Source organism: Kogia breviceps, chromosome 10, assembly GCF_026419965.1.
Source record: "Kogia breviceps isolate mKogBre1 chromosome 10, mKogBre1 haplotype 1, whole genome shotgun sequence".
In the NCBI taxonomy this organism is placed as follows: domain Eukaryota; kingdom Metazoa; phylum Chordata; class Mammalia; order Artiodactyla; family Physeteridae; genus Kogia; species Kogia breviceps.
In genome coordinates this window covers 41,672,024-41,685,406 of record NC_081319.1, presented here as the reverse complement: position 1 = coordinate 41,685,406, position 13,383 = coordinate 41,672,024, and the positions used below count along the sequence as shown (strand labels likewise).

General features: G+C 54.1%; 1 protein-coding gene across 5 annotated transcripts in view; it reads right to left on the bottom strand.

The window, feature by feature from the left end:
* The window catches only part of LTF (lactotransferrin), a 60,239-nt gene that overhangs the window by 22,118 nt on the left and 24,738 nt on the right, over positions 1-13,383 (bottom strand). For 3 of the 5 annotated variants that reach the window (XM_067044495.1, XM_067044497.1, XM_067044496.1), the window contains exons 2-6: positions 10,786-11,052; positions 2,945-3,108; positions 1,542-1,650; positions 1,060-1,242; positions 572-719 (exon numbers count right to left, since the gene is read on the bottom strand). In XM_067044495.1, the coding sequence (XP_066900596.1) occupies positions 572-719; positions 1,060-1,242; positions 1,542-1,650; positions 2,945-3,019 (515 nt within the window). In that variant the 5' untranslated portion in view covers positions 3,020-3,108; positions 10,786-11,052. Of the gene's footprint in view, positions 1-571; positions 720-1,059; positions 1,243-1,541; positions 1,651-2,944; positions 3,109-5,104; positions 5,228-10,785; positions 11,053-13,383 lie in introns of those variants that run through there. The other 2 variants (XM_067044494.1, XM_059076680.2) reach the window with 2 other exon arrangements.

The window sequence follows — 13,383 nt, the reverse complement described above, 5'->3', positions numbered from 1 at the left end:
GGAGAAGCAAGGAGGCCTCCCTGCGCAAAATGCCTGAGTCCGAGAGGCAGATGGGGAAACAGGAGCAGCATCAGTTGGGTGGGGGGTTTGCAGAGAGGGGATGGAGCCAGTCAGTCAGGCAGAGCCCACCGCCTCCTGGCTCCGGGACAGGCCAGGCTGTCCTGGCTGGCCAGGAGCCTGGGACTGGTCTTCTCGTGACAAGACTCCTTCAGTCCCTTTGTGGTTATGGAGGGGACAGAGTCAGCAGGAGGAACCCAGGACAACAGAGGGACAAAGCCCGATTCAGGATTCTCTGGGGGGGACAGAAGGGGCCGCTGGCCAGGTGGCTGCTCATGGGGCTGGTGCAGAGGTAAGAGGGCACATGTCGGGCCTGGGGGGCTAGAGGGGAAAGTGCACTGGGAAGGTGCACTGGGCACCCTCTTCAGACTCAGTTTCTCTGTCTGCACAGCAGTAGGACTGGACCCCCTCGATGGTCCCCACTAGCTGACTGAGCTCTATTTGGGACCAGAGAAAGCGCTTCCTAGCCGGAGGACATGTGGGCCACTGGGGAGAAGAGGACACTCTCACTCACTTGAAGGCACCAGAATAGCCAAAATATGGTTCCTGGGAGGAGCAGGCACATTTATTTCCCCCTGTCCCTGTGCACAGTTGACAGAGGTTGGGGTACTCTTTTCCATCCACGCAGGGAACACAGCTGGCAGAGAAGAATTTGGCCACAGCTGTTGAACAGAGAGAAATGAACCAGAGTGTGAGCCCACCGGGCCACAGCCGGTGGCAAGCCCCACTGTGCGCTCTCTCCACCCCTGCCTGTCAGCCTTTGCAAAGTTAGCAGCTCAGAGAGATGTACTTTGGCTGAGAACAGACTCAGCTGCCACCTCCCAGGGCTGCTGATGCGGGTAGACCCTGCCCCTGCAGGTTTCGCATCAGTTAACTTCACCCCTGCCTTGGAGTCATCCCACATGTTCACCTGGGCCAGCCCAAAGTGGCTTGTGTATGTGCCACTGGAGTAGAGACCCCAGCCTGAGATCACCCCCAGCTCCCCTCCCCCAGCCATCTTACCTTTCTGGAGGGGCTCAGGTGGCCCTGTCCAGTTCAAGAACGGGCGAAGTATCCCCATAGGGATGTTCCACCCGGCGGACCTTCCAAGGCCCGTGTGGCAGGACTTCCGGCCTTGCAGCTGGTTCAGCTGAAAGTTGCTGCCCTTCTTCACTACAGCCACGGCATAATACTGGGTTTGGGGCTCTGCAAAAGGGCAGAAAGAATCGACAGCTCTTAGCCTGGACCGGAGGGAGAGAAACAGCTCACCCTGACCAAGCCCCCAGCGGGAAGGGGAATGTATGCTGCCGTTTCATTTGGTCACTGCAGCCCAGAGCCTGCTCTGTTTCCCCAGTGGGTCAGCGACCGGCCCAAAGAGCCCAGGGACTCCGTTCCCTGTAAGTGTGATGCTGCCCGAGACACCACCTCTGTGGCTTATCCACCCTGACTCCACGGAGCCCAGGGCCCAGGCCACCCCAACTTCTGGGTCCCCAGGGACAACTCACGCTTTTCCGTCCCGTAGACCTCCGCCGCTACCGGCCGCAGTTTGTAGGGGCCCAGGCCTGCCTCAAACACCAAACCACCATCCAGGGTCACAGCATCTGCCTTTTTTGCCTGAAAGCAGAGGCCAGACCGGCTTCAGGAGAAAACCCGCCATAAGCCACACAAGTGAACTTCAGAAGGTCAGACGTCTCCATGGCTGGAAGGATCTTCCAAAGGGTCAGCTTTCAGTCATGTCCTCGCAGGTGCCATGAGAGGTGGCACAAGCCCAAGGCCCCTCTTTTTGGGTAATGAGCCCCAGCGGAACTGCTTTAACTCCTGAGGCTGCGGGTGGCCGCTTTTTCACGTGGCTTAGATCTCTCCGCGGATAGCAACCTTCGCGGTCATTTATATTAAAAGTTGTTCTAGATGCTTTCTCCCCTGTTTTTGCTCTATATTTATTTCTTTTAAGTTCTTGTTTATTGAAAAGAAATTTTAACTCTTAATATATCTTACACTTATCATAATAATAAACCACGCTCATTCTCTTTGGCATATTACTCCTCATATGCTTACCTATTTCTCATATTTGCAACCTGGTAGAGACAATATTTTGCGGACTGTTTTATTCATCTAAAACTGACTACATTTTCTTACTTCTGTAGTGCCTTTATTGATTTTATTGACTGCATGCTATTTTATTATAAATGTGGCTGTTCCATAATTTATTAAGCTAAATTTTAAAAATTCCCTCCAATGTTCACCACTTGGGTTCCTTCTAACTCTTTGCTGTTAAAACTGTACTTTTATGGACAGCTTTGTCCTCATAGCTTGTTTTTCCTTCTGATGACCTGCTGTCATTGCCATCCTGCTCTCCAGCTGATTCCTTTCTAATTTGTAACGGCCCTCACTATGAGGCTCAATTTCACTATAGAATCACCAGTGGGACAGGGTTTCATCTTATTAAGGGTTATTCTTTAGGAAATGCAAGTGCTAACAAATTGCTTAGATTTGTATTTCTCTTGATTATTAAGGGGAACATTTTCATAAGTATTTTTTATTCATTATGAACTCCATCTCCTCATATTGTTCTTCTTATATGATCCTACGTTTCTTACAGTTGACTTAGTTCTTTATAGAGTGTAAATAGCAGTCACTCGTCAGAGCTGTTGCATATTCACTCTGGTGCTTTCACATTTTTTGCTTATTCACAATTTCTGTGGCAAGCCCAGATTCCCTACACGTGGTTCTCCGCTTCAGAATGTTAATTTCTGCTTTCACAGTAGCATTGTGTCCTGTGAGAGAGGACAGCTCCCAGCTTACTGGTGTCCAGGAAGAACAGAGGGAGAGCAGGGAGAGCACATATGCTATTGCACTCAGGTCCTGTCCCTTTCAGTCTGGTCCCACCCAACCTACAGCATGGACTTACTGCAATGGCCTGGATACATTCAAAGCGAGAGGTCCTCCTCACACAGGTGACAGAGGGAGTACCCAGTTTTTTCATCCTCCATTGCCATTGGTTGCATTTAAGCCACTCTGGTTGTGATATGGTGCACCATTGAACATTTTTCTTAGGGACAGCCAGACACAGTCCTGGGAGAAAGAGGCCAAGGAGTGAGGGCTCCACCACTGCCCATGGAAGAGACTGCCTCACCCTCTCATGGAGTTGTCCTCCCCTTCCCTCTCCATTCTGTGGCTAAGACAGGCCACTCTCCTCAAATGGAGGTGTCTTGCTAGCCTAATGACAACACCCTGCTGGCCAGAGGGCTGTAATTCTCAACAAATTAGAGGAGACAATCTGGATTGTCTCTCTGGATTCTTTGCCCTCCTATGACTGACATACTTCCTATTCCCAGAAAAAAACAACGATGCTGCCTTCCATCAGTTTATGGAGTTCTTCTACCTGCTTTCTCCCCCTGGAACCCGGGTGGCAGGCAGGGAAGGGATTAATACTCCTGTGTTTCTGGTGTGGAATCTGACTCTTGAGGACACTGAGTGATGGCTGCTCAGCAGTGGCAACGTCCCACCTGGAATCTGGGTCTCTCTAGATTGTTGTGGCTCCGAGCATCTCCCAGAGGATGCCAAAGGAACAAAGGAAAATATACCACACCCCATGCAGAAGATGCTGCCCATCTGAGCCTCGGAGGAATCTTCCTGAAAGTACAAATCCTCAGATTCCTTCTGTGCAGACATGTGGTGCCCCTGTCTCAGAAATCCGCTAAGGGCAGCAGCCACTCCTTCCACTGAGGAGGACAAGGGATTCCGTGACACTTTGGGACATTGGCCACCATCCCATGGACTGCAGGATTTAAACTGCAGACCTCTGTGGGGGCCAAGACAACAAAAGATTCAAATGAAAATGGAACCCAGTGGTGCAACTCGGAGCCAGAATCCACACCACCGCCCGTAACCACCTCTAGGAAAGCAAGGCTTCCTACCCCTCGGGCCTCTCCCAAGTGGCCCTGACCCTGTGCTGTGGGCCCAGCAGGCCACGCGTCAGGGAGCAGAAGGGAAGTTGGTCCTGGCTAGGCCAATCCTGCTTTAGAGAAGAGAGAAATAACCAATACCCACAGGAAGGAATTTGGAGAAGGGGACCAGAAAAGACAGGGACGGGTTTGGGGGCATAAGCTCATTGCTATCCTTTAGCTACCCCTTTTCATCCAGGAAGCTCCCAGCCCAGAGTAGATGCCCTAGGACAGGAGGAGGCTGCACTGGGCTGCCGCTGGGGGGAGGGGGTGACACCTGGGCTTTCACTCTGAGCCCCATGCACACACACTGCCTAGGTGCTGACGCCCTCGAGTCCTTACCGCTGCTGCCCTGGACCCTCCCCCTCCACTGCAGGAAGCCCTGCCCTCACATTTACATCACTAATGTTCATCATAGGTGAGTGTTCCCGGAGCACCCCAGAAATTATTTCAGATACTTGGGTACAGAACTAATGATTGTTTAGTCCCTTCTATTTAGTCCCCTTCTAGTCCTGGCACATTAAAAACCAGAAACCAATCACTTCTCCCACACCCTCTGGCAGAAGGGTCCCATCAGCAGGCTCTGTGCCACCACCCCTGACCTTCTACAGTGGGAGGCTTGTGTACACCTTTGCCTACCACAGAGCAGGTGGCCCCTGCCCCCTCCTCACAGCTGTGTGGGAAGAGGATTGCACCATTTTTTAATGAAACTAAGGTTCAGAAAGACTCTCTCTTGCCCAAGTTACACAGTCCTTGCAGGAGCTGGGATCCTATCTCCAGTCTCCTGTGTGTCTTGGACAAGTCACTCACCCTCTCTGAGTCTCATTGTCCCCCCATGTGTACGCATGTAACAGTACTATGGGTAGGACAAAATGGGACAGGGACCCAGAAGACCCTTCGGGGAGCTGTGCCAGCTCTAGGGAAAAGACCCCACCTGCTTCGCTGAGCCCTGCTGGGGCCCCTCCCCAGGTGAGTGGGCGGGAGCCGGCTCATTCCCGGGCTCCTCCCCCACTGCAGGCGCTGGTGCCAACCTGGCGGCGCGCAGGACCGGGATGCCCACACTGAGAGGCCAGGGGAGCCGGACGCCCACCCGGAGGGGCGTGCCCCCAGGTACCCGCACTCACCAAGGGCCCCAAGGGACAGCAGGGCGGGGAAGAAGAGCTTCATGTCTGGGCTCTTGAGGCGACTCCGGGAACGAAGGCTCTGCCACCTGCGCTCGCTCTGCACCCGTTTATCCAGCGCTTGGTGACCTCACGAGGTTAGCCACGCCCTGTGGCCCAATAAGCGCCCCCCGCCTCCCCCCCCCCCCAGGTCTACTAGTTCCTTGAAGGGAAGCAGCAGCGGGGAGAGGACAGAGGAAGCGGGAATGGTGCCTGGGCTGGGCTTGGCACACCCGAGAGGATACCCAGCCCACACACACCTCTCAAGTCTGCCCTAGCGCTGCCTGGATTTGGGATGTTTTTCCTCTCCCACTAGTCTGCAGCCCCTGGGGAGTGGCAGCCCCTAAGTTTTGCCCTCCCTCTGGTCTCAGTGGTTCCTATAGAGTGGGACACAGAGAAGCGGTCCTAAGGTGAATCTTTGTGGATCATCTTGACTGTAGAGATGGTATCTAAAGTGCTTCGGAGCCAGTTAGGACAGAAGGGTGCCCCTCCATCTGCACGCAGCAGCCAGCCCAGCGTTCGAAAGAGGACTCGCTGCCGGCCCCGAGGTCCGCAGCAGGCTGGCACAGCTAGCAGGGGTAACAGAGGCTGCCCACCGTCTGACCCAGGCTGCCCATGGGGCCCTCCTGGCCCTATTGAGACCACAACACAACTCCCAGAAAACAGAGCCAGAGGCCTCAGTGACCAACAGCTGTCTCCCAGTTCCCTCGTTTAACCAATGTGAAGGATATCCTACCACTTGTTTTGTTTTTGTTTTGTTTCGTGGCAGTATGAGATGGGAGGTGGGAGTCTCATTTTGATAAATGTCCCACTTTGTCCTCAGTACCCAAGCTGACCCTTTTTCACGAAGCTGGTTTTAAATTCTAAAACTAGAATTCTGCTTCTACATCTTTGAAATACACTCCCTTGATGCACAACGGCTCACATACAGGGGTCTCCAGTGCAGCCCTGCTTATCATTCACTGATTGCAAGCAAACTAAATGTCCATCACGGTGGGGGGGGGGGTCACACAGAGCAGGGGTCCCCGACCCCCCCGGCCGCGGACAAGTACTGGTCCGTGGCCTGTTAGGAACCGGGCCGCACGGCAGGAGGTGAGCGGCGCGCAAGCGAGCAAAGCTTCATCTGCTGCTCCCCGTCGCTCCCCATGGCTCACATTACCGCCTGAACAATATCCCTTCACCAGCCCGCCCCCGCCCCGTTCCATGAAAATATTGTCTTCCACGAAACTGGTCCCTGGTGCCAGAAAGGTTGGGAACCACTGACACAGAGCATGGTGCTGTGCCTGCAGTGGGACACACTGGGGGCCCCAGAAAGAGCAGGCCACCCTGCATGTATCGACGTGAACTTAGCTCCAGGAGATGCTAAGTGAAGAAGTCAGGTACTAACCATGAGGGAAATCGCAGGTCATCTAAACATTCCCTCTACTGTTTGGTCTGGACAATATGTTATTCTGAAATCTGCTTGTCCTGAAAAGCTGGTCTTGATTCTTTGCTTAGACTACTTGGTACAAAAAGCATTTCTTGGAGCAGAGGGGCAAGACCTAGGGAGACAGCACTGTTGAGAGTGGGTGTGTAGCAAGCAGCACTTGGCCATGGAGAAGCAGAGCTAGCCCAAGTCTTGGAGGCCCTCAAGGAGGCTGTGGGGCCCTTCTGTCTTGGGTGTGGATCCTGCCAAGGCACAAGAGTGGTGTCTGACCAGGGATCCTGCTTGATGGGCACGAGAGTGGGGTCCAAGGTTCAGCACTAGAATCCCCAGCCAGGCTTTGGGGTGACAGATCCAGTGTCTCTCATTGTTTGGAAATATAGTGTCGCAACATTAAAAGTTGCTGTCATCAATAACTGCAATAAGCTGTTTCAAAAATAATGAAGTAATACAAAATTGGCTAGTTCTCAGGAGCACTGAAACATCTTTTTACATAAATTAGCAATTTGGCTTTGCCTTTCCATGATTATAAAAGAATTAAGACATGTCACAACCCATGTCTGTATCTCCAGATGCAAATTAGAAAAAGGAGGTGTTGGGAGGTCAGAGGCCTCTAGATCCTCTCATGTCTGCTGGCGGAACACAGAGAACCTGGGGCCAAAACCGAGAGGCTGAGCTTAAGGGCCGCCCTGGAAGCAGGACTGCAGGCAACAGGGCAGACTGTTTGCATGCTGTGTCTTCCGGGAACAGCCCAGCCTCGGGCCAGGGATGTGCTCAGCTGAACACCTGCAGAGCAGCCCCCAGGCCATCTGCAGGGGAAGCTGATGAAGGGGGTGGGCCTGCCCAGAAGACAAAGTTCAAATGATCTGTTATCAACGTTCATTCATTCACTCTTTCATGCCAGAACTGGTGGGTGCCATGAGGGACACAGGGAAGAGGGTTCCGTCCTTGCCCTCAGGAGCTCATGAGGGACAGGGGTAGGCACAGGCCACCTGGAAAGAGGCAAGGCAGCATGAACAGAGTGAGGGTGGAAGCCAAAGGAGAACCAACTGACCGGTTCACATCATGAGGGTCCCAGAAGACCTTGAAGAAGAGCATTTGACCTGGGTACCTGAAGGAAAGGTAGGGTTTCTACAAAGAGTATTTCAGGTAGAGGAAATAGCCAAGTAAAGTCTCGGGAGCGTGGATTCAGTGACCTGGAGGAACAACAAAAAGTCGCTCTGGGCTTTCTGGCCTGGAACGCTTATTGAAGAAGGATTAACAAAGTCACCTCCTCCATCCTCAGCTCCACACAGGTGTCTCTGTGCCCCTGGATAGCTCTTCCTGCAGGTCCTGCAAGCACTGCGGTCAATGCATCTAAAATGGAACTCCTCTGCTCCCTCCAGCCCTGCATCTCCTCTCATATTTCCTACCATTTTCCACCAAACCCACCAGGCAAAGAACCTCGAAGTCATCCTCAAATCCTCTGGCCAGGTAGCCCTACATGTGCGCCGGGCACTTAATGGTTAATATTGGTTGAAAGGATGAGCGAATGAGTGAGGAGGAAGGACAGAGCAGGGCAAAAGATCCTGCCTGCAGTGTGTCAAACCTGAAGGACAGTAAGAGCCTGGTCTGGCTATGCCGGCCGCCCCAGAGCCTGTGTGCCTGGAGTCATTGATTTACCCGTTAACTGAACATCCATCTATGGGGCACCTCTGATGTGCCAGGAGCTGGGCCAGATCTTGAAAAGCCTGCAGGGAAGTAGGATGCAGGTTTCTAGATGCTCAGACGGTAGCATGGCATGAATATAAGGAATACAAAGAAGGTGGATGTGGTGCAAACCCGAGTGTAATGGCAGGAGCTGGTGTTTCCCAGGCAGGTGAGGGAGGCTCTTCCCCAAGGACCCCACCCTCTCTCCACTCCCGAGATTCACACAGCGACCCTTTGCCGGTCCAAGCTAAGCCCTCCCCACATATGGGCAGCGAACCCCACACCCTGCCCTCTCTGGAGTCCTCCAGCTTCAACCCCCAAGAGAAGTGTTGGAAGGAAATGAGGGATCTGGGCAGAATCAACTCCAGATGGAGTAAAGGTAAAAAGGAGTTCCCAAGACATCCACTCACATGGGGGCTTCCAGGCTGGCTGACAGGAGACGAAGGCCTTGTTTCCTGCCCCTGCCAGTGGTGTGAGGTTACTGGCCTGGTAGAGAGCCACTTGTTAAATATTTAGGGATGTCGTGGTGGTTTGTTAAACCATTGATAGCTTGGAATCAGTCATGGTGGGAATATTTACACCATGGAAATTAGCGAATTCTATAAATCACGTCATTTTTCCCTCCAAGAAAGCCAGTTTACAGCACACCTCTGCCTACGTTTGTCATTATTTGGAGGCATGCAGTGCCCGTGTGTGTGTGTGTGTGTGTGTGTGTGTGTGTGTGTGTGTGTGAGGGAGGGGTGGGGGGCATCCCAGGAGAGAGAAGATAATAATCCTTAGCGTTTAGATGGCACTTTCAACTCTGAACAGAGCTGTCAGTCACTTTGTCTCCTGTGACTCTAACTATAGCTCTCTGAGGTAAGGAAGTCACTGTTTCCGCTCTAAAATGAGGGAAACTGAGGCTTGCCTGTGGTCACGCAGTGAGTGAGATATGGAGACCAAATGACTAACCCCGAGTCTCCCGTTAGGCCCGCAGCCAGGCGTGCTCTTTTCCACTGGGCCCAGAACTCTCTGAGAGCGCCGGATACAGAGACTGGGGCCCAGGGACGGCCTCCGCTCTTGATCTCAGCGGCAGTATTGGACCCTCCTGTGGATCGGGCACTGTCCAGCCCCTTCACACATCAGCCATGGCTTCACAGAAGCACCATGATGGCCTCATTAGACCTCATTCCAGACGAGGGGATTCAGGCAAAGTAGCTCGTCCACCGTCATGCAGCTAGAAATCTGTCACTGACCCCTGACTCCTGGCCCGTGATCTCTTATCGGTTTGGTCAATCCTGTGCTGACCACCCTGAAGAGAGATCAGGAAGTAAGCAAGAATGAGCAAGAGATGGATGGAGAGCTCCCTGCTTTCCAGCCACTGTGATGACCGTGATTTCTGGAGCTGGGCCTTCGCTGGAGCTGGGCCCTTGCATAGAGTCGAAGGAAGTTCCCCGAGAGTCTTCGGACATGTCTGTGGGGTTTGGGGTGCCATCCGGAGGGAGCTCAGCTGAAGCACAGTGGCAGGAAAACCGTGCTTTTGTGAACTAATAGGTCTTATTGCCAATTGTTGCCCAATTTACAAAGAACCCACAGAGACAAAAGAGTTTCTATCTCCATGCACAAACTTCTTCCTCTTCCTCCTCCTCACCTACCCCTCCTCACGTCAGGACCCTTGCCCCGCGGGGACCCTCTCCTCCCAGGGCCGGGCCCCCCCGGGGCCAGCACCCGCAGATCTGCTGAGGGACACTCTCCCCAGCAGTCGAAGGGGCAGTGGAAACACCCCAGGTTGGCCCAATTGCAAGATTTCAGTCTTGCTGGTCAGGGTGGCACCCCATGTCCCTGGCAGAAATCGGGTTCCATGAGCACCTAATCGTGACATCACTGAGATGAGAACGGGCAGGCCCGGAGAGGGTTTTCCAGGAAGGTGTCAGCAAAGGGCAGCCTGGACAATGGTGGAGGCTGGCCCAGGGCCAGCCATGCGAATTTCTTCCCAGAAGGAATGAGGCCCCTTGCCCAGGGAAATGCCCAGGTGGGAAGCACCTGAGCCCTGGGGCCCCTTTTGCTGCCCCTGTCCTGAGGCCACATTCTGGGAGGGAGGGGTCCTGCCCAGTGGCCTTTAGCATCTCAGCTCAGCTGGCCAGAGGCCTCCATGTCTGCTGTCTGCACACCACGAGGGAGGGTCAGATGGGCTTTTGCTGAGAAGGAGCTTGAGGTGGGTACTTAGAGGCACAAGGAACCACCGTTTTCCTCCATTTCCCTGGGTGAGGCCGATGCTCCATCTCTCCAGCTCCTCTGGGCCAGGAGTGCTCCGCCCCCAGACCACGGCTCCAGGTGGGCTTCCCTTCCTCACCCCTGCATTCACTTCTTCCCTGGACAGTCTGGCAGGCTGGAGGGCCCAGGGGAGATGTGGTTAGAAGCTCAGGAGGTGGGTTTGGACAACTGGGTTTCAACCTGTTCCACCCTAAACAGCCACCTGGACCTGGGCCAGTCTCTCAACCTTTCTAAGCCTCGGTTTCCCCAGGTGTAAAAAAGGGACACAAATAATACCCACCTTGTGAAGTGGGCAGCGTTGAAACCTGATGTTTGAGATGCACGCACAGGCTCAGTACAGGCAAGCTATTGTCCGTATTTGCAGACACTCATGAGCCCTCGCCGTGTGGGGCTCAGCTGGGCACAAGGGTACAAGGGGAGCAGAAATGGCCTCCGGGGGCACCTGGTCCAGCGGGACGGGCTGTGTGTGCTGAGAGCTGCCTTCCAGTGTGCAGATTTACAGACAGAGGTGTCGCAGGGAGCTTTGACAGCGAAGGGAACGGCGCACCTGGGGTGGAGACAATGGCAGAGGTAGTTTTCCCACATGCCCCTCCTGATCACAGAACACATGGTTGCCCCAGGTGCCCCCATGTTCCAAAGTGTTCAGTCTTACCCTGTCCTGCTCTAATAGCGGCCTCCTCCCCTCTCCTTCTCACTTTCTTTCTCTCTCTCCTTGGCTTCTTTTTGCATCTCTAGCTCTGCCTCTCCCTCCCTCCTTCTTAAACATGTGTCTGCAGTTGTCCTGGGTGCCCCTGCTCTGGGAGGCTGCACTGACCCTGACTCAGCCTCCTTCTACCACAGTCATTGCAATTACTGGCCCATCTCCGGCACCCACAGCCCCCAGTGCTGAGCTCCAGGGGGAGGGGACTGTGGCTGACCCATCTCTGGCCCAGGAAGAGCCTCACTGAGGGCTTGTTGACTGAGTGAGTGTGGAGAAAGCTGGGGTGAGAAGCCAATAAACCCCCCCGCACCAAACCCTTTGGTTACAACTCTAATTGATGGTACCCTTCTCATCCCCCAGGAGGTGGGAAGAAGCCCCAGCACAGCATGGTGGGGGGTGGCTGCACCCATCTTTCCTCCTCCCTACCCTGTGCCCTGCAGAGGCCTCCCAGCAGGGGGGACATTCTGGTCCTGCCTCGGACCTTGGGAGGGAGCAGGAACATCAGAGCTGAGTAGCACCCAAGACCTCATCTAATGGAACCAAGGAGGATGAGCCCTGCACAAAAGCACAGGAGAGTTGAGAAGTGGCCCCACCCTGTGCTGTGCGGCACCTGCCTGCCTGGTGTCCTGAGGAGGGTAGGTAAGAGCATGGCAGCAGGGAGTGGATGGGAAAGGCTGAAGAGGAGATTCCTCCATCAACCCCGGCACCCAGCGCTCTCCTACAGGGAAGCTAGGACCTACTTCTACCAAAAGGCCTCTTTCCTCCCCACATCAGCTTCCAAAGACAAAATGAGAGGGCAGCAGGAGAGCACCAGGGAAATGCCAGTGATGAGCTGGGAGAACCGTGGAGGCAGGGTTCCAGACACCCCCAAACCCTCATGTGCCTCCCTTTCAAGGCCAGAGGTGCTTTCCACTTCATGGGTTAGTTTGCAGTCAAAGGCTTGTTGGAATCTCCAGAGGGGTCCTTGGCAGCCTAGGGCCTCTCACTAGCACCTGCCAGGTGGGCCTTCCGTGGGGACACACCCCTTCCATTCCATTCCCTTCCCTCCCAGCTCTAGATTCTAGCCTCCTCAGTCCTCGTTCTATTCCTATGCATCTTCTATTCAGCTGCAACCAGAAGTAAAACTACCACAAACCCAGGGCCCTTCAGGAAGTGCTTGCCCGTGAGCTGTGGCATTTATCCTACAAGTGTGTCTTATCGCGGAAATGACACTCTCCCAAGGTTGCTCAGCAGGCACTAGCTCAGGGTTCCCTCCGGGCAACCCATCCACTCATCCTTAACCTCCTGTGTGTTCATATTGAGAGTGAGAGGAGGGGTAGGGGCGGAGCAGGATGCCTCCTTTTCTTGATCCACCAAGCGGATATTGACCCTGAGGAAAATCTTCCTCCAGCGAGAATCAATTTCCAAAACTCCATTCAGGAAAAGACTTAAAGTTCAGCCACCCAGTTGGCCCTCTTGAAAAGAGCTGCCCCCTGGAGTTGTGGTGTTTGTGGGTGACTCTGAGGCATCTGAGGGGAGGGGGCTGGGGGACAGGAGAGCAAGGGCTCTGAACCAATTGCGGTGCTGCCCAATGTTGCCCCATTTGTAAAGGAAACTCGGCAATCAAGAGCTTCTCTGCTTGTCCTTCCTGCCCTTTCTCCTTGTGCCCACACCCCACGCCCCGGAACCCCTGCCCTTCCTTGTGGTCTTCTCTTCACTCCAGTCTGGTAGGTCTGGGCCCATATTCTCAGTCTCTCTGGGTTGATATTTGTGTGTCTTTCGGATTCCCTTTCTCCTTCACCCACTATGTGTGATCCAGGGCCCAAATGCACCCAGTCTTTCTTCATTCTGCCCTTATGTCCACATGTTCCTTTCTCTTCCATGGTCACAAGATGGCCCTGGGCTCCTGCCTGGGCTCCTGACCACTCCCTTGCCCCTTGGCTCCCCCACTGCAGTCCGTCCCCAAGGGAATCTTTCAGAACCACAAAGCTAACAGTGGTTCCAAGTCATCTCCCCTTGCCCCCCGAACACCCCGCCGCTACACTCTGTCCCTAAGCAATCTCAACCCCCTTCCCCCTTTGGATTAAACAACCCACTCTGTGCCCAAAACCCCCAGAACTGTATTGCCCACCCAGATCTCATGCCTACTTGGAGGTGCGCTCAGCCATGAACCAGACAACTCAGCCTGAAATACCACCA